Source organism: Mauremys reevesii, linkage group 20, assembly GCF_016161935.1.
Source record: "Mauremys reevesii isolate NIE-2019 linkage group 20, ASM1616193v1, whole genome shotgun sequence".
Taxonomy (NCBI): Eukaryota; Metazoa; Chordata; order Testudines; family Geoemydidae; genus Mauremys; species Mauremys reevesii.
In genome coordinates, this window is record NC_052642.1 from 22,960,742 (window position 1) to 22,978,910 (window position 18,169).

The following is an 18,169-nucleotide window of genomic DNA, read 5'->3' on the forward strand; positions in this document are numbered from 1 at the left end:
CAACTGCAAATACAGTCCCTCCCGTTCGACGGAGCTTAGCTGCTGTGAGCTATGGAGCATGTCGGCACGTCACTGACCGAGGGCAGCCGAGTGGTGTTACAAAGCCACGCAGCAGGAGTGTTTCAGTGTCATCTCTGCTTTCTCCCCCGCAGCAGGCCCGGGGCGGTTTTTGATTTTGAAATAATTGGGAAACATTTTTGCACTCATCTCCAATGCTTGTGAATGTCAGGGAAGCCATAAGCGTTACCGTGTACTGAATGCACTGTCAGGGTCCCTGGCTTTGCCTTGGCCTATGCTTCAGAGGAAGGCACAAAAGCCCCCCCACAACACACTCCATTGTGTAATGGCATCTCTTGGGCGGCTGTTGCTTCCTGAGCCCCGCAAGCAGCCGCTCTTTGCTCTGAAGCATGAGTATCAGTAGTCCTTGTAACTTTCTCCATGCTAATATATCTGCTAATGCTACTCTTGCTCTCATAACTGTTGTCATCTTTGAACCTTACTAAGCTGTTTGCCCCAGTGTCCTGCAGTGGTGAGTTCCAGAGGTCCTGCTTCTGCTTCAACTCTTGTGGTCGCAGCAGTGAATTGCACAAGAGCTGAAGTCTCTGGAAGCAGCCTCACCCCCACAGCTCGGATCTTGGCCACGCTTGTGTGCTCAGAACGTGGCTAGTGCAAAGTGTGTGCAAGAGAAACTCTGGAAGTCCCTTGGAGAGCTCTGACTGAAATGTGCCCCTCTTCTCTGTTTATCCCCCAGGTTAAGGACGAGGACAAAGTTTTATCTGTGAAAAAAACTGGGAAAGAGGATGGGGCAGTAAGTGTCTGTGGGATCGGGGGAGGGGGGGTAGCTTTGAGTGTTGCATCCAGCTCGTGCTAACTCACAGGCCCAGACAACCTCCTTTGAGACCCAAAGGCCATTAACGGCAAGTACCAGACCGACTCTGCTTGACGGGCAGCCCACTCTTTGGGCCGGTACTAGCACTGATGGTGACAAAGGAGTGGACCCAGGGTGGTGGGCTGCTTCTGGCTCTGGGGGCTGCGACGTTACCCGTCCAAGGTGGTGAGCATCTGGTTCAGCAAAGCTGCTGCTGCCGCTGCTTTTCCTTTCTGAGGGTGGGATTTATCCAGTAAGGAAAAGCCGCTTTGGGCTGGGTGTGGCTCCCTCTGGGGCAGCTGGTCACACCCCTGGGTAGGTCAGAGAGGCCTGTAGGGGTTCCGGGGTGAATCCCGTGTGGCAGTGCCCAGGCTGCCTCTGCCATGTGCTGCTTTGAGCCATCAGTCCAGCCTGCACCCCTTGCCTAGTGCCTCGCTTATCGGGGGTCAGGGAGTGTGATTCTGTGGCTGCAGGGTTGTTACCTTGGAGACGGGATGGAAGCAGAATGGGGATTTGATTGGCTGAGCATGAGCTGCAGGTAGAAGTGGTCGCTGAGCAGGTTGACATGTCATTCTGCATTCACATAGTGCCTGTAGGACGCTGCCCCCAGAGGCTGGGGGCAGATCCCTCTGTGCTAATGAGGGTGGAGCCGAAGGAGAGGGCATCAGCTGACTTGAGAGGGGATGGCTGGTTGCTGTGCTAAGGCTCAGATGGGGAGCCTCTGGAAGCAGTGGTTCATGTCCCAGCAGGGTCGCTCTGTGCTCCTCGCCAGGCCGTTCCATGGGGCGGTGGCAGGTTATTGGGATGGTCTTTCACATGCACCCTGAGGAGCCCAGGCTTGCTGTGCTGTGCAGGGCTAGTAAAGGTCCTGGGACATGTCCCGTCAGTGTCCTTGTGTCTCCTGTCCCCACACCAAACTTTCCTTTCTTTCCTCTGTTGTTGTGGGCATGAGCTGCTCGGCTCCTCCCCAGAGGTGGCTGAATTCCAGAGGTGGATCAAGTGATTCCTATATATTGGTGATTAGCAAAGCTGTGTGGGACCCCTCTGGAGGAAAGAAATGACAGACCGTGCTGGTAAAGCGGTAATCTTACCAAAGTCCCAGCTCATTTTGCTGGGACTGTATCGCTATAAAAGTGACCTTACAGAAAGATACATACAGCATCAGCACTAATCTGCATGACTGGCAGATTGGGCTGGGTGCAGCCTCCTCTCCTCCAGTCGCGTGTCCAGAGAGCTATGCTGCTGTTCAGACAGAGCACAGGCTGCGGTAGCGGAGCTGTGGAAATGCTGCCCCCTGACACCCAGCAGTGTCACTTCTCGCTTCAGTGGCATTAAACAGCGACATCTCGATTGATGCGGTATCAGCAGGCAGATCCCTGGCGCTGGGAACGTTGATCCCATGTGGGCTGCTGCCGTCTGACCCTTTGGGAGCTCCTCCGCCTCTGGCTGGCAGCCACTCGGCACAGACCAGCCACCCGCTCGCCGCCGGGTCCAGGGGCTGTGGGTCGCGGCTCGCCTTTCCAGGGGATCCCTGTCCCTCGCCAGGGAGGACTTTGCCCGTAAGGTATTTGCCCAGCCTGAAGCGAATGCCACAGCATTTCCCATAGGCACAGAGCTGAGCTGGCTTTCTTGGGAGCTGCTCCCCAGAGCTGCATGGTGCACAAGAGAGCAAGGGTCCTTCAGCTGCCAGTCACAAGCCCTGTTCCCTCTGAATGCCTGTCCTGCCTGCAGGGGCCTGGGGCAGTGCCCTAGCGGTGGGGAGTGAAGTGCCTGGTGGGCACCCCTGCAGAGGCTGTTTTTGTGAGTGCTTTGCCTTCTCAGTCAACTTGCTGCAGCGTGCTTCTCAAGGCAGCCTGTGCTGCAGTGCAGTCTGTTAAGGAGGCTAGATTCAGGTCTAATGTATCATCCCTGCCTCAGATCTCACCAGCGGCGTGCGACCCGCTCAGGTGACACAAACAGGGTTTTGTCACCACCTGCTGTGCAAGGTTAACCCGTTGGGGGTTGGCTGCTCACTCAGATGGGCGCTCTCCACCTTCAGCACATCTATCCTGTGTTGGCTTTAATTGGAGCATTGGGGGGTGGGGTTGTCTGGGGGGGCGATAAAAGGCTTTGTGTGGTTTGCATCCTACGCGATGGTAAATGAGCTGGGAAGGAAATTCCAAGGCGTGCCCTGTTTGTGGGGCACCGCTTTGCAGGGAGAATTGCTGAGCGTGTGAACATGCTGCAGAACCCCTGCTGGCCAGGTTGATTCCCCCCCGCCTCCCCTTCGGAAATGGAAAGCTCAATGGAGCGCGCAGCTTCCCGCACGAGGCTGGAGAGGCTGTTCTGAGCGCTCAGCTTTGAACGCTGGGGCATTATTGGCAGCATCTCGGGAACAGAAAATTGCGGTGGGATTGGGAGATGCTGCCTGCATGGTACCAGCCCGAATGCAGACTCTAGCTGGCTTTGTTCCTACCTCTGCCTGGAGACCTGGAGATCAAACGGGGGCTGCCTGATGAAGGCAGCACCGGCAGTGCCGTGCTAGTGGGATCCATTTCGCCATCACCAGGGCAGTAAATAATTCACAGGGAGAGAAGCCCAGAGCTGAGTGACAGACAAAGGTCTTGGCAGGTGCATATGAGGGACAGGTGAGAGGCGTGGTCAGGACGAGCTGGGTCACCAAATGAGCCACATACAGGGAGGGGACTAGGGCAGCAGCCTGAGCCACCCAGCGGGATCTGTGCTGGCCCAGGCTCCTGCGTCTCTCCCCGCCTGGATCGTGGGTGGGTGGGTGGGAGCCACTCGTTCCTGGCAGGGTGGGAAGAGCAGACCTCTGGGCCTAGGGGTGTTTCTCAGTCATTTGGTTTTCCTGCTGCAGCCACCACTAGCGACATGCTGCAGAGCTGATGCCACAGGACTTGGCTCCAGGCGTTTCAAAGCCCTTTGGTTACCCTTCTTGCCAAGGAATTGGCAGTTCCCAGGTTCCTTATCCACCTGCCTCTCTGCAGACAGCGGGGGCAGGGTGGAACCCACCCCTGCCGCCCCCTTCGCCATGGGAAGTCTCAGCGGAGGCCTTGAGTTAGTTATGTTCGGCTCAAATTCCCACGTCTTGGGCTGGTCCCACTGGAGTCTGGCAGCAACATAAACCTGTGAGAGGAGTCCCCCAACCCGTGCAGGACTCGTGTGTGCATCCCGGTACTGTCATGGCGGAGGCAGGAGCCCCAGCCATCTGTACGTGGTTTGAGCAGCTGAGCCCAGAGCGGGGGCGCTCTGCTGGTCTAGGCGTCTGCAGGTTGTCTCGTCCGGCTATAGTGCAGGAAGAGGTTTCTCCTCCACCCCCCACCAGACTGGCCCTTGCAGGAGGTGGGGACCAACTGTCCTCCATCCCCTGTGCTACGGGTGCCCCTCTCCCCTGTTGCAGGGAGGTGGAGCCTGCATCTGCAAGTTCAGGTGTCCCCCAGCATTGTGGTGGTAGACGCTCCAGCAGGTAGGGTCGCACATTGACATCATCTTCTCCTGCCTGCACCTGGAGATGTGCTGAAACTTTCTGGGAGTGTTTCCGTTAGCCCTGGTGCTAGAGCTCAAAGCAGCAGCGCATGGAGAAGGCCCTCTCCAGAGAGAGCCATCCACCGCGGCTGCTTTTCCAAACCCGTCCTTGGGGAGCACCCTGCAGAGCAGTGGCTGCTCTGGACTCCGGGAGGGGTGCAGCTTTGTTTCCAGTGCTCTTCGTAAGCTGTGTCACATGGCGAGGTCTCAGAACACGCTTGTCCTGGCCTGGGAAAACCGTGAACACTAAACAAAGTGTCTGTAGCTCCAAGGCCCAGTCCTGAGCCCATTGCAGCCGATGGCAGAACTGCTGCTGATGGCAGTGGGTGCAGGATGGAGCCCAGAACACTCTTCTCCTGTCTGTGTCACCTGCCATGTGGATGCACTGGGGGGGTTGGCAGGGGAGGCTGAGGCTGGGTTAGCTGCTGAAGTGAGGTCTCTGTGTGCATGTGTGTGTGTTGTGGGAAGGGGATGCCCCCCTGTAATGTGGTCATGTATTTGTAACTGTAGTCAGAAAATCCAAATGCAGGGAAAGACGAGCCACCCGCTTCCCGAAGCCCAGAGCCTCCAGAGTGTCCAGAGAGAGTGAAGAGCCCAGAGCCTCTGCTCAACGGCGAGAACCAGCCGCCCTCCCACGCACCTGCCCAGACCATGAATGGCCTGCAAGGATCCAGGGCTGGCTCGTTGGCCCAGCCCGAGCCGCTGGGAGAGGAGAGCCAGGGCCTGTCCAGGAAGAGAGTGGTGAGGGTGGTGCGGAAGGTGGTGCGCAGAGTCCTGCCTGGCGAGGACTCTGGCAGCACCAAGGAGCTGGGCAGGGACGGGAAGTCTCCTGAGCCAGCTTCGCCAGCCAAGAAGGAAGAGAAGGCGCCACCCAGGGTGGTGTCTTCACCTCCATTGCCTGCGTCCTCCCCGAAGCCGGATCCCAAGGATGAGATCTCGGTGGGTCTGAGAAGCCTGATGTCCCGAGGCAAAACCAAACAGCACAGGCCTCGCCTCAGGCCAGCAGAGAAGCAGGAGGAGGAGAAACCTCCCGAGCTGAAAACACCCCCAGTGGGGAAGGAACCCGAGAAGCCTGGCTCCCCGTCTCCTGCGCAGGAGGAAGGGCCAGTAGCCACCCCAGACCCCAAGGCAAAGCAAGAGCAGACGGTGCAACCCTCAGGAGCCAAAGTGGAGCCAACACAAGTGGCACCTCAGAATGCAGCTGCCCTGGGGCAAGCCAAGGTACGCACGAGTGTGTGCAGTCTAGACCGGTGATGCATGGCACCGGCGTGTGGCCTGGGCACTGCTGAGTGTGGGGATCACTGCCAGCACACGTCCCGGGTCTGGGTGCGTGTCCGTGCACACGTGTGGTGCCTGGCTGAAGGAGTGCATGGCTTTTCCTCACAGGAGTGCTAGGACATGCCAGTTCAATCCGTTTGGTGACAGGTGCATGGTGTGAGCTGCTCACTGTAACTTGCTGCGTGTTCTTAGCCCTGTGCTGGTGCTGCTCCTCCCAGGTCAGTGCATGGGACCTGGCCCAATGTGTGGGCTTGCTCCTGTTAGCCTGCGAGCCCGGCTGGAGGAGGAGCCCCGCAGCTGCTCAGCAACGGGAGCCCCTTTGCCTGTTGGTTCCCCTTGGTGAGCTCCGGGGGTGTCATAAGGAGAGGGGTGGGTCCAGCAGCGGTCGGCTGTGACCTTTCCCCTCCCAGCTCTGTTTGGTAGCGAGTCTCCCAAGAATTTGTTTTGGGGTTGTGTTTTAGGGACAGAGCTCATTCCACATTGCCAGGCAGCCTGCTCAGGGCGCTGCATTCGTGGGGGCTCGCAGAGCAGGCTCCCACGCTTGCTGCAAGCTGTGCCCCCTTCCTCCAACGGGCAGAGCCTCTGGGATCTGCCTGGGGGAGCGCTGGTGCCCTGCCCCGGCTGCTCCAAACCAGGGACGGAAAAGCACACCCCTGCCACCCCCAGGGCTTCCTGGGAACCTCTTGCCGATGCTGTTCATTTCTCAAGGTCTGGGGCTCGGTTCCCCAGGTCCCTCTCCGAGCCAGCGTTGCCACTCCCAGAGTGACAGGAGGGGACGCTGCAGAGCCAGGTGTTCCTTCCTGCCCAAGGCGTTGGGTGCTTGGCCCTGGTGTTCGTGCCACCATGAGCCCTCTGCCCCCGGAGCCTGACCTGTGTCTCCTGCATGCCAGCACAGCGTCCTAACCACAGGCCCCTTCCCGGCCCCTGTGGTGCTAGCCCGGTGCTGTGGGAAATGTTCGTTAGTCTGCAGGCCTGACGTGTGCTGTGCAGCGTATGTGAGGCTGGGCGTTGGCCCGGCCCAGCATGTGGGGTGGAACCTCGCCTGGTCTCCTTACCGGGATTCCTAAGGACAAACCCCAGTCACTCAGCGTCCCTGTGTCTCTCTGACCCGGCTCGCTCCATGGAGGAACCCCAGCCAGCAGAGAAGCAGCTGCCTCCCCCAGGAGCCGCAGAGGGATCCCCCCAGCAGGCGTGCGTGGTGAGCTGCTGGGTGGGGGAGCTGGGGACAGGGGAGGCCAGTGCTGTCGGTGGCTGTGAAAGGCCCGTGACCCCCATTGGGCATTGTCACTGAGACGGTAGCTGGCGAAGCTCTTAGTTCAGGAGTACAGAACTGTGCCCCAGTTGTGCAGAGCGTGCCAGCCTGGCTGGTAGAACACACCTGGCGGTGGCCGTGCCTGGGCGTGTGCTGCATGGGCATGGCTGGCCGTGTGTGTAAAAGGGCACTCCCCTGACTTCAGGGGCAGCTGGGGGTCGGGGGGCAAGGGGCTGGCGTCAGTGGGGAATCAAGCCCTCCTTGTGAATGGCTGAGAAGCAGCCTGCTCCTGTGAGTGCTCCGCTCTGCTAGCAGGTGGATGCTGCTGGTTTTCCCGGGGCGCACTCGAGTGTGGGGGATGCCATCCCTTGCGCCGTACGATCCGAGCTTCCCCCCCGGTAACTAGCGTGTTCCTGGGACAGTTGCTTTGGTGTCGTGTGTGTTCCAGAAATGTGGCCAAAGAGCCAAGGTCTTTGGCTAGCAGCTCTGCCTGCACGGCAGCTCTGGTGCCTGGCTCCAGCCTCTCCCCCGGAGGGAAGTTTGCCGGGCCCCGGCCTGCCTGGTCAGGCTCTGCGGAAGGGTCGCCGCTTGCCAGCGCAGTCCTTTGGCTCTGGTATCGCCGCCCTCGAGCACACGCAGACTCTGCGGGAACCTGAAGAAGCCTTTGCTACGCAGTGTTAAATGTAGCCCGGAGCCGCCACGTGCATTGGCCTGGGAGCCGCTAACCCGGTTCAAGTCTGTCTTGCTACCGCAACCAGTGGAGCCGGTGGCGTTAAAGACCCCCCTCCCCAAGCCCCCTCCTCCACACCCCCACTCACCCTCCTCTTCTGGATGCTGCTCTCTGGTTCTCCAGGTGTGACTGGCCGTACCCTTCCCCCACGGGCCCCTCGTGCTGGGCGAACCCCTCAGCTCTCTAGCTTGGGAGCGCTGGATCGGCCCCCTACCTTCCTCCTTGCCCTTAATGGCTGCCAAGCACTGCAGCAAGCTCCCGCCTCTTCTAGTGGGGGGCCGTCCAGCATCCCCTCTGCTCAGCCAGCGGGTAGGATCCCCCACACAGGGACTCAGGCGCATGGAGCCCCGGGCCACGTGGTGAGCGTGTGAGCTCAGCAGGGCTAACCCCCAGCTCCTTCGGAGTGCTGACCCCTCGGTGCCCTGCGTGGGCAGGTGGGCCAGTGCGCCAGGCCCGGACAGACGGTGAGGCCTTTGCCATGCTGTGTGCCTTCACCTCCCCACCCCGCGGAGTGCTGGCTGCAGGCTGTGCCCAGAGGAAGAAGGCCTGGAGAAGGGGCTTTGGGAGGCAGTTCCTGCTTGGAGCTGAGCCCTCCCTGAGGGAGCCTGGCCCCAGCCCTCTCCCTGCAGCGTGCAGGGCGTGCCAACTCCCATGCTGTGCAGCAGCAGGCGACTGAGGGGGCAAACACACAGTCCCTCTGCATTGGTCACCAGCTCTGAGGCCCAAGGAGGCCAGCTTCCTCCTGCCTTTGGCAAAGCACCCCAGCAGTTTGCCAGCAGCCAGTTCCCCAGCTGCCTCCTTTGCTCAGGGCTGGGAGTGGCACGAAGGGTGACGCTAATGCTGGTTTGACCTTCAGGCTGCAGCCGGCCCCGGTTCCCAGCTGACCCCAGTGGAGGAAGCTCACAGAAGGCTGGAGAGGATCTTCATGGCTGCTGTAATTCATGGAGTTATTCCTGCATACCTGTGTACATGCACCCGCTCAGCTCTCTCAGCCAGCGTGCTATGGCTTCCCCGCTGCTTGTGCTCCGTGCGTGTGGCAGCTCTGACTTGGAGTGCCTCCGGGAGCGGGCTGGTGTGCTCCCATTGCTCCCTTGGCTTTTCCGGGTGGCCTCTCTGCGTTTGGGAGCCATCAGGAGCTTCTAACCCGTGTGGCTGCGTCTGGCGAGAAGCCTTGGCTCTCAGATTTTGAGGCACAGAGTGTCGTGTGCTGGAGCTCCCTGGTTTGATCAGATCCCCCCCTTACCCCTCACATCTGGCTGCAGAGGTCACAGGATTCTCTTCCACAAAAACCATTTTCCTCGCTGCACCAGCTACCTACACGAACAAGTCCAGGGGTGCACAGCCCAGGGGTTCAGGGGTGCTTGGCTAGCAGGCAGGGTAGGAGCTGTGCTTTGTTCTCTGAGGACGCCCCTCTTCTATCCCTTGCTAGTATTACTGCCCGGAGGAGGATGTGTGCGGCTCGGGGGCCTGCCGTTCCCTTTCATGCTGGCACTGCCCACGCAGGAGAGGCCCCCGTTTGCTTCCTGCGCTTTCTCTCCAACGCCTCAGCTGCCTGCCACCGACTAACTGCTGCACCTGTGTCCCAGAGCGCAGCAGGGGATGTCCCGACACGGGTCCCTTGTGTGGACCCTGTCCTCTGACTCCCTGGGGTGGGAGTTAGCTGAGCGTCAGGGAGAGGCCATGGCTAGGCGGACTTGCTCCACAGGTGGAAGAGTAACGCTGGGGTGAGGCTGCTGGCGCTCTGCAGCCTGGAGAAGGAAGCGTGCCACCCCTCCTGTGCCAAGGGGCAGCCCACACCTGCTGCCACCAATGGCCTGCTGGTCCCTCCGCTCCTGGCGGGTGAGTGAATGGCACGCGGGGGCCTCGAGCCCGGCTGCACTCGCTGAGGAGGACAGCAGCAGCCGCAGTCACTCACTTGGGTTTTTACCGGGGGGCATTTGGGCTGCTGGCCAGCGAGCAGCGCAGCCCGCGGGTGCAGCCCGGAGTCGGTCAGGTCTGTAGAGAGTTGGTACTGACCCTGGTGAGCAGCCGTCTGTGGAAAGGCCAGTGCTGCCAGCTTTCTGTGAGCTCCCTGGGCCTCCGCTGGGGGCCGGCCATGCTCAGCACCAGGAGTGGTTCCATTAGTAGCAGGGCCATTGGTTACCAGTGGGGTGACCTGCTTCCTCCACCCTCCTCCTGCTCTTCCTCCTCCAGGAGAGAGCTTTGGGCCGCCCAGCAGTGAGGCTGGTGGCTGGCTGGAGTCAGAGGTGGGCTAACTTTGTTGGGTCCACTCTGCAGCACTGGCTCTTGGAAATCCAACCTGGCCTGCAGTAGGGGCAGGCTCAGACAGCTGTCAGCCAGTGGATTGTACCTGCGGGGGTAGTTTTAAAGGGCCGGGGCAGGGTTGCTCTGTGATGTGCAGGCTGCAGTCCCTGGGGTCAGACCCATCCACTGTGGACCCAGCCCAGCATCACATCCTTGTTGGCTCACTCATGGCTGTACCAGGCGATTAGCAATTCGACCGAGCCAGCTGCTGTGACTCCTGCACTGATTTGGAGGCCAGGCTCCGTTGAGAGACAGCTGTGCAGTTCCTACGCCGAAGCCTGTGCGAGGTGCTGGGCAGAAGCTGGCTGGCTCTGGGACCTGGCCTTGCTGGTTGAGTGAGGCCCCACTGGCCTGACAAGGGTGGTGGTTGTCCCCTGAGCCGTGGGGAAGTGGTTGGTTTGAGCAGCGCGTGGTTGGATGTGGATGTGGGGTTTTGGCCTGGGCAGTTGCACGCCTGCTGTGTTTGGGGTCGCTGGCCGGGGTGCGTTTCCTTCGCTTCTCTGCTTATCTCACCCTCTTTCTTCTCCTTTTTCCCCTTCTTGCTTTGCTGCCATTAGCTGGAGCCTGTGGCCTCCCCGTCAGCACAGAGTCAGGTACTGTACCCCTGCCCACAGAAGCTCTCTGCTTCCACCGGTGACCTTCCACCGTCGTCTGTCTGCCTCTGGGCTGGTGTCTGTGCACGCGCCTCATGCTGGAGTGTAAGGCTTTCTTCACCTGTCTGGTTCTCTGCCCTGCTCATTCCTGCCATCGTGCTAGCTAGACCTGCTCTGGGGCCATTCTGTAGTAGTCCCAAGTCACCCCACCTGTGGGCAGGGGCTTGTGTGTTACTAATGAGCCGTATTTCCTCTGGCCTTGAGACTTTCCTCCTACTAGCCAGACAAGGGTGTGTGGGCGGGAAACAGGCCGCCCGGCTCCCAGCAGCGGGAGGCTGCGTACGGCGGGGCGGGGAACAGGCCGCCCGGCTCCCAGCAGCGGGAGGCTGCGTACGGCGAGGTGGGGAACAGGCCGCCCGGCTCCCAGCAGCGGGAGGCTGCGTACGGCGAGGCGGGGAACAAGCCGCCCGGCTCCCAGCAGCGGGAGGTTGCCTACGGCGAGGCGGGGAACAGGCTGCCCGGCTCCCAGCAGCGGGAGGCTGCGTACGGCGAGGCGGGGAACAGGCCGCCCGGCTCCCAGCAGCGGGAGGCTGCGTACGGCGAGGCGGGGAACAGGCCGCCTGGCTCCCAGCAGCGGGAGGCTGCATTGGCCAGTTCTGCTGACCGCTGGCCTCCCCAAGTTTCTAGAGTAGCTAGTGTGGGTCTCCCTCAGGCCAGTGGCTGCCTTTGTGCACCGGGGCTTCCTGGCTGCAGACTGACTTGTTCACCTCTGCGCAGGAGTTGCCCTGGGGTCGGAGTTCCTCCCTCCCTCCCTTCCCACCCGGAAAGCCGGAGGTGTGAGCTCTGCACCGGGATGGTGCCCGTGCGCTTGCTGAGTGTAGTGCTGGCAGCAGAGAACTGACATGCAGATCGGTGCAGGCATGGGGAGGCTGTTGGACAGTGTCAGGCACGAGGAGCGTGAGCAGCTGTTAACGATGTCTCAGCAGAAGGCTGCATTCGGGCATCACCCAGGTCCTCCCCTGCTAACAGTGAGTGGGACGAAGGACGCCGCACCCTTGCCGGCTGTCCGTCCCCAGGGTCGCTCGGCGAGTCAGTGGCCGAGCTGACGAGAACCCAGGAGTCCTGACTCCCAGCTGTAGGCCCTGTGTACGGAGTAGGCTGCCTCTCGACTAGACGGGCGCCACCCCTGGGCCTGCTCCTTGTACGAAGCGCCCAAAGGTGAAGGGCCAGGCTGAGCAGCAGAACGGGATAGGCAGTAAAGTCCCCCAGGCCCCAGCGGGCACTTGGGTCAGCTCTTGGGTCCCCAAGGCTGCAAACACCCGAGCGTGGACGAGGTTCCCGAGCCGGGGCTGGTCTGGTGAGCCCAGCGGGCGGCTGTAGACAGGCGAGGGACCCCAGCCAGGCAGGTAAACGGGTAATCCAGAGCCTCTTGCCTCAGGTGCAGTCTCTGTCTCCACCTGCCGGTCAGCAGTGAAACCTGCATCCCCTCGTGGGCTCTAGGGGGAGGTGTGATCGCTCGCTCGCTCGCCCAGCCCCAGTGGGCTCTGGTCAGTTCCTGGCTGGGCAGTCACCCGCGGATAGGCGGGGTCCGCAGGGCGCGGGGCTGGGGCTGGGGCTGGGCGTCTCTCGGAGCGTTGGCCTCTTGCCCGTTTCAGCTGCCAAGCTGGACTCTCCGTGTCGCTCGCTCCCAGACACGCACGCAGCTGCCTTTGGGGAGCAAGAATCTGCAATGTGGGGGGTCCCGTTCACCCTTCTGAGCAGGGGTGAGGGTTCCTCCACGGGCCGGAGAACGTGCCCGTTTGATCACTTCCTGCCCGACGCCCGCCTGCCTCTTAGCCTAGGTGGGACCCGCCTTCCCACTGGCTGCTTGTGGATTGGATAGCTGGGGGGCACAGCAAGGCAGGCAGGGGGCTTGCCCCAGGCCTCCCGTGTGGTGGAGCAGAGCACTGAGGTCAAGGCCCAGGCCTAGGAGACGCGCTCCAGGTCTGCCACTTACTCCTTGGGTGACCGTGGGCAGGTCAGTGGCCTCTCTTCAGAGGCCCAGCTCTGCAAAGCGCGTGGGGGGCGTGCTGGGAAACGCAGGGCACTGTTGTGACCCAGGGAGCTGTGGGTGGGGGCCCACCCTGCCCACAGCCCTCCCCCGAGCGCAGGGTGGGCACCGGACACTCTCCGTCAGGTGCAGCGTGGCAGGGGGTGCTCGGGGCAGTGCTGGCAGCGACCGAAGGGTCGGGAGAGACGCTGTGCCGCTGGCCCCTCGTTGCCCCATTCACTTCCATTCGCTTCTCATAGTAGCTTCCCCTGCTCTCGGCGCCTTCCCCTGGGGGGAGAGGACATTAACCCTTTACACCTTGCTTCCCCATCCGCCTCAATAGGGACAGGCGGACGATGCCCCAGCAGCCACGTTGGGCCCAGCCTGTGCTGCATCCCTGCCTCAGGTTTGGCTGCTTGAGCACACTAGCGTTTCCGGGAGTGTCTGTGAATGTGCTGGATGCTGGGGAGTGGGGGCACTGCCTTGTGTGTGCACTGGTGTGTTGCTCCTCCTCTTTGTGTTTGCACGAGGCCTTTGCCCTGCATGTTTGCATGAGGTCGTTGGTGGGACAAGGTCTTAGCCAGGACAGCTGGAAAAGCCCCTGGGCCCGGCCCATCTACTCTCCACAGGCCAGCCTGGGCTTGCTCCCCGAAGGAACGTGGCCCCATCCAGTGCCTCCAGGGTTCAGGGCCTGCCCTCGGGACGACTCCTCCACCCAGCAGAGCCTGCTGTTGGGCAGCTTTGCCAAATAGCCTGAGCCCCGGTTCTCCCCTGTGGCCCACCCTCAGCAGTTCTCCTGTCCCGCGAGCCCCAGAGGGCTGTGCCTGCTTTGCAGAGCTGTCTGTGCGGGGCCCTGTTTGCCCGGCTGCAGGGGTGTTGCTTTGTGAGACTCCAGCTGTCGTTAGTGTGGTCTCCGTTTGCAGAGTCGCCCTGTTGTGCTCTCCGTGCCCTGTGCAGGGGGGCAGAGGCTGCGAGGGGGTTGCACACTCAGCTTGTCCCAGCTGCACCTGGGCAAGTGACTTGGTCCCAGACCGGGTGTGAGGCTGGCTTGAGCAGGGTGGCTGCTCTGAGAGCTTGTGTCGCGCAGACCGCGCTGGCTGTTAGTGGCACAGGGGTGCTGCCATGCTCCCTTTGATGGGTAGAGCCAGGATCTGTCACGTGGAACAGCAGGGACCAGCCTTCCCACCTCCGGGTCACTGCCGAGCTCCCTGGGGTCTGAGCTCTTCCCTGGGGGGAGCCCTGGCACAGGGCTGGGTTCGCTGTCCTGGTGATCAGGGGGCGCCTGGGTGGGGAGAGGGGAGGGCAGCAGGGTGAGAGGCGGTGCTGGAGTCTCTGATGGTCTACGCTGGTCCAGTCCCCCCAGCCTGAGCCGTGACCTCTTCCCCTTTCTCCTCGCTCTGGCAGGCGAAGACGGAGGAGCAGATCGCTGCCGAGGAGGCCTGGTATGAGACGGACAAGGTGTGGCTGGTCCACAAGGATGGCTTCTCCTTGGGTGAGTGTCCTTCACCTTCCACGGGGGGCTCTGGCGTCCTTGGGGCAGTGCCGTGCAGTGGGGCTAGACCACGGCTCTGCTCTCAGCCCCCCTTGCTGCTCTCCAGAGCATTGCTCGCCCACTCACGGTGCGGGGCGGAGCTATAGCCTGGCTCTGACCTGCCAGGTGTCAGGCAGAAGAGCAGAGGCTCCAGAAGGCATCACTAGTGCGCCCTTGCAGCGGGAGAGCAGGGTGCCTTCTCCTGAGCCTCCACGCCCGGGCCACGGCTCAGGGAGGCAAGTGGTAACCAGGTCCCTGGCCACCTACCTGTCATGTGCCGCCCAGCCGGGTTCCAGCCGGCGTGGGGAGACACGGCCAGGGGCGTGCCCCGTCCTGCTGTCTGGAAGAAGTGGGGCCTGGTGTGCAGGAGCAGTCTAGCCTCAGTGCCAGAGCTCCACCACTAGGTGTCAGCGTGTCCCCGGGCACGGAAGAGATGGAGGGGGGACACGAGGGGCCGTGGTGCCTGCCCATGCCATGGCGTGTTCCCTTCGCAGCGAGCCAGCTGCGAGCAGATGAAACGAGCCTCCTGCCCGAAGGGAAGGTGAAGGTGAAACTGGACCACGATGGGGCCGTGCTGGAAGTGGACGAGGATGACGTGGAGAAGGTGGGAGCCCTGGGCCCTGACTCCGGCTGGGGGGGCAGGGCAGGAGCAGGGGCCACGGGGTGGGCGAGAAGTGGATCTGTGCCTGCGGTGGCAGGGGCTGTGTGGGGTAGGGGCTGGGATTCCCTGCCTGATGCTGCCTGTCTCCTCTGTGTCCCCAGGCGAACCCGCCGTCCTGTGACCGGGTGGAGGACCTGGCCAACCTCGTCTATCTCAATGAATCCAGCGTGCTGCACACGGTGCGCCAGCGCTACGGCGGTAACCTGATCCACACCTACGCCGGGCCCACCGTGCTGGTCGTCAACCCACTCAGCTCCCCCTCCATGTACTCTGAGAAGGTAACGCTGTAGCTCGGGGCCTGGCTGCATGAACCCTTGTCGCAGCTTCTGCGCCCCATCCACGGGGTCCCACTCCACCGGCAGCAGGCTAGGAGCGTGGCCGAGGCACAGAGCCCGGGGCTGGGAGCCAGGATGCGCTGTGTTCCCAGCTCTACGACAGTGCCCTGGGCACCGCCAGCCTCCCCCGCTTGCCGGTCTGTACCGGCGATGGCAGTGCTGCCCTGCCTCGCGGCACAGTGGGCAGCCCCTGGCTCTCACGGGGGGTCTGTGCTCCTGGTCCGGGGGCGAGGGCAGACTCTCCTGCGGGTGTGGGGGCAGGAGCAGTTCTTGGCTGTGTTCTCTCCTGGCTGCATTGCCCGTGTTGAGGAGAGGTCCTGCTGGACGGTGCCAGCAGGTGGGCACGCTGTCCTATCCGTCTCCCGCCCGCTGCTCCTGCCCGCGGGAGCCCTGGAGCGGGGGGAAGGAGTGATTTGTGTGCCTCAGGCCGGCACGTGGGCTGGAGGGGGAGTGACCTGGCCCGCCCAGCACTGCGCTAGGTCCCCCAGCCTCCTGCGCTCTCCCCAGGTGATGCACATGTTCAAAGGGTGCCGCAGGGAAGACATGTCTCCACACATCTACGCCGTGGCCCAGGCCGCCTACCGCAACATGCTGATGAGCCGCCAGGATCAGTCAATCGTCCTGCTGGGGAGCAGCGGCAGTGGCAAGACTGCCTGCTGCCAGCACCTGATCCAGTACCTGGCCACCATAGCTGGCAGCACGGGGAAGGTCTTCTCTGGTGAGTGCCCAGCAGTGCTGGCCGGGCCGTGGCGACAGGAGAGCACTGACCTGCCGAGCTCTGCAGCCTGGATGGGCCCTTCATTGCTCTCGCCAAGGCCTGGCCCGGGCGGGTTATTAGCAGCTCTCTGGGGCAGCTAGAGGGCTCCCTTGCAGCACTGCTGGCTCCTGCCAGCCCCACGTTGCTTGGGGGGCTTGCTTTCTGGGTCCCTGGCCACAGGCGTGAGCTGGGGAGCACAGCTCGGACCAAGGGCACTGCTCCCCCTAGTGCGGCGCAGGGGGCCCCGGGTGGCGAGGTTGCCCTGCTGCCGCCCATTCTGTCCCTGCGCCGCGGGCACAGAGGCACTTGCTCTGTAACTCACGCAGCCCTCTGGGCCATGGGGCTGGCCGTGCACATGCCCTCTTGCTCGTGTCCCCACAGTGGAGAAGTGGCAGGCGCTCTACACCATCCTGGAGGCTTTTGGCAACAGCAGCACCAGTATGAACGGCAATGCCACTCGCTTCTCCCAGATCCTCTCGCTGGACTTCGATCAGGCTGGCCAGGTGGCCTCAGCCTCCATACAGGTGCGAAGGGGCTGGGGGGGAAGAACACGCCCGGGGTGTGCTGAGTGTACGGCTGGGGGGGCCTGAATGGCGCTGGGCAGTGAGCACAGAACAGGGACCTGGTACCTAGCTCAGAGCTTGGGGCTGTCCCTGGCACGTGACTCCTAACAGGACCTGTGGCCTGTCCCGCTGGCCCAAATGGGGAGCTGCCTTTGGCAGGCTCCGCAGGAAGCCAGGGGCCCGGTGGGGCCGGAGATTGCTCTCCCCTCCTTGCAGATCAGATCAGCGCTGAAGCTGCCCCTGCTGGTCTCAGCGTGGGGCTAGCCTGGCGCTGGCAGGTGCCTGCCTGGGCTCTCTCTGGAAAGGGAGCTGTGTGCTCACCCCCACGCTCAGCAGCTGCACTGCCGGGATGACTGGCCCCGTTCGCTGGTGCTCCTCTTCCTTCACATCTGGAGCACTGCACAGCTAGTGGCAAGGCCCCTCGCAGCTGGCCTTGAGTTCCTTTCATTAGTCTCCAGTAACAAGGCGTCTCTCTCCCTTCCGCCACCCATAAAAGCTGGCACCAGCGTGGTAAGGAGAGCGCAGCCTCTGTACGCCCGTGTAACACGAGCTGCTGATCAGCTGCAGGGAGATAGGTTCAGGGAGGCTGAGGAGGCTTCAAAGAGTCTGTCGCTTTCCCAGTGTTTGTATTGACCTCATCAGCTGCCGCCCATGGAGAGCGACCCTGGCCTGGGGTGAGACAGGGCGGGGCGTTCAGCGTCACCCTGGGCATGGGGCAGAGGCAGCCGCTGGCGGGCAGGCGGGACTAGCTCAGCCCCCAGGGAAGGCTTGGCACCCAGCGTGTGACTGGGATTTCACCTCTCACTGAGGCAGCTGGAGGGCCCCTGCTAGAGACAGGCTGGGTGTAATTGATTGTGTCTGTTGGGATAACACTGAAGGGCCCATGGTGCTGGGCACAGGCAGCCCAGAGATGGTCCCTGCCTGCCCGTGAGTCAGAAAGCGCAAGGCTGGGGGGTAAGGGGCCAGCAGAGCCCGGTGCATTGGGCTGCCGTTGCAGCAGGCCCAGCCCTGGTGAGCAGAGCTCGGCCTGCACTGGTGCTGCCTGGCCGGTGGGCAGCTGGCAGTGTGCCACAGCCCTGCCCCAAATGTCTCCGTTCTGGTCCCCAGACGATGCTGCTGGAGAAGCTGAGGGTCACCAAGCGGCCGGCCAACGAGGCCACCTTCAATGTCTTCTACTACCTGCTGGCTGGCACGGACAATGCCCTCAGGTGAGCCCTGCGCCAACTGCCCCCATCACTGCCTCTTGCCCTCCCCTGGCAACGGCGTCCATTGCACCCAGCTGTGGTGACGGTCTGAACGCTGGCGGGTCTCTAAGCTCTGCTCCAGCCATTCCTCTGCCAAGAATTGCTTCGCCCATGGCTGAGAGCCAGCCTCAGCCCTCTGGGTACGGGGCTGCAGGCCCATGGGTGTCTCTGTGAGGTCCTGGAGATGGCAGGGGCCAGAGGGGGGTGGGCTGGCTGCCCCATCAGGCACGTAGCCTGCAGGGGTCAGAGAGAGAGATCAGGGTCCCGGAAGCTGCCTCAGCGCCCTGTGGCAGGGCGTGGTGTGTAGAGATCAGCCTGCATGTCCGAGCTGCATCAGGCCTCGGGGGAACCTGGCCCTGGCGTGGGGCCTGTCAGCGTCGGCCGGCCCTGTAACGCTGTGTTTTATCCCCACAGAACCGAGCTTCACTTCAGCCACTTAGCAGAGACCAGCGTGTTTGGGATTGTGCCACTGTCCAAGGTGACTCAGGGCAGAGCCGGG

General features: G+C 62.4%; 1 protein-coding gene across 24 annotated transcripts in view; it reads left to right on the forward strand.

The window, feature by feature from the left end:
* Positions 1-18,169, forward strand: part of MYO18A (myosin XVIIIA) — a 129,394-nt gene that overhangs the window by 57,252 nt on the left and 53,973 nt on the right. For 10 of the 24 annotated variants that reach the window (XM_039508192.1, XM_039508191.1, XM_039508190.1 and 7 more), the window contains 9 exons: positions 10,515-10,550; positions 12,923-12,985; positions 13,984-14,071; positions 14,605-14,714; positions 14,873-15,049; positions 15,614-15,824; positions 16,245-16,387; positions 17,534-17,634; positions 18,085-18,148. In XM_039508192.1, the coding sequence (XP_039364126.1) occupies positions 10,515-10,550; positions 12,923-12,985; positions 13,984-14,071; positions 14,605-14,714; positions 14,873-15,049; positions 15,614-15,824; positions 16,245-16,387; positions 17,534-17,634; positions 18,085-18,148 (993 nt within the window). Of the gene's footprint in view, positions 1-751; positions 809-4,903; positions 5,615-8,509; positions 8,588-10,514; positions 10,551-12,922; positions 12,986-13,983; positions 14,072-14,604; positions 14,715-14,872; positions 15,050-15,613; positions 15,825-16,244; positions 16,388-17,533; positions 17,635-18,084; positions 18,149-18,169 lie in introns of those variants that run through there. The other 14 variants (XM_039508206.1, XM_039508210.1, XM_039508189.1 and 11 more) reach the window with 9 other exon arrangements.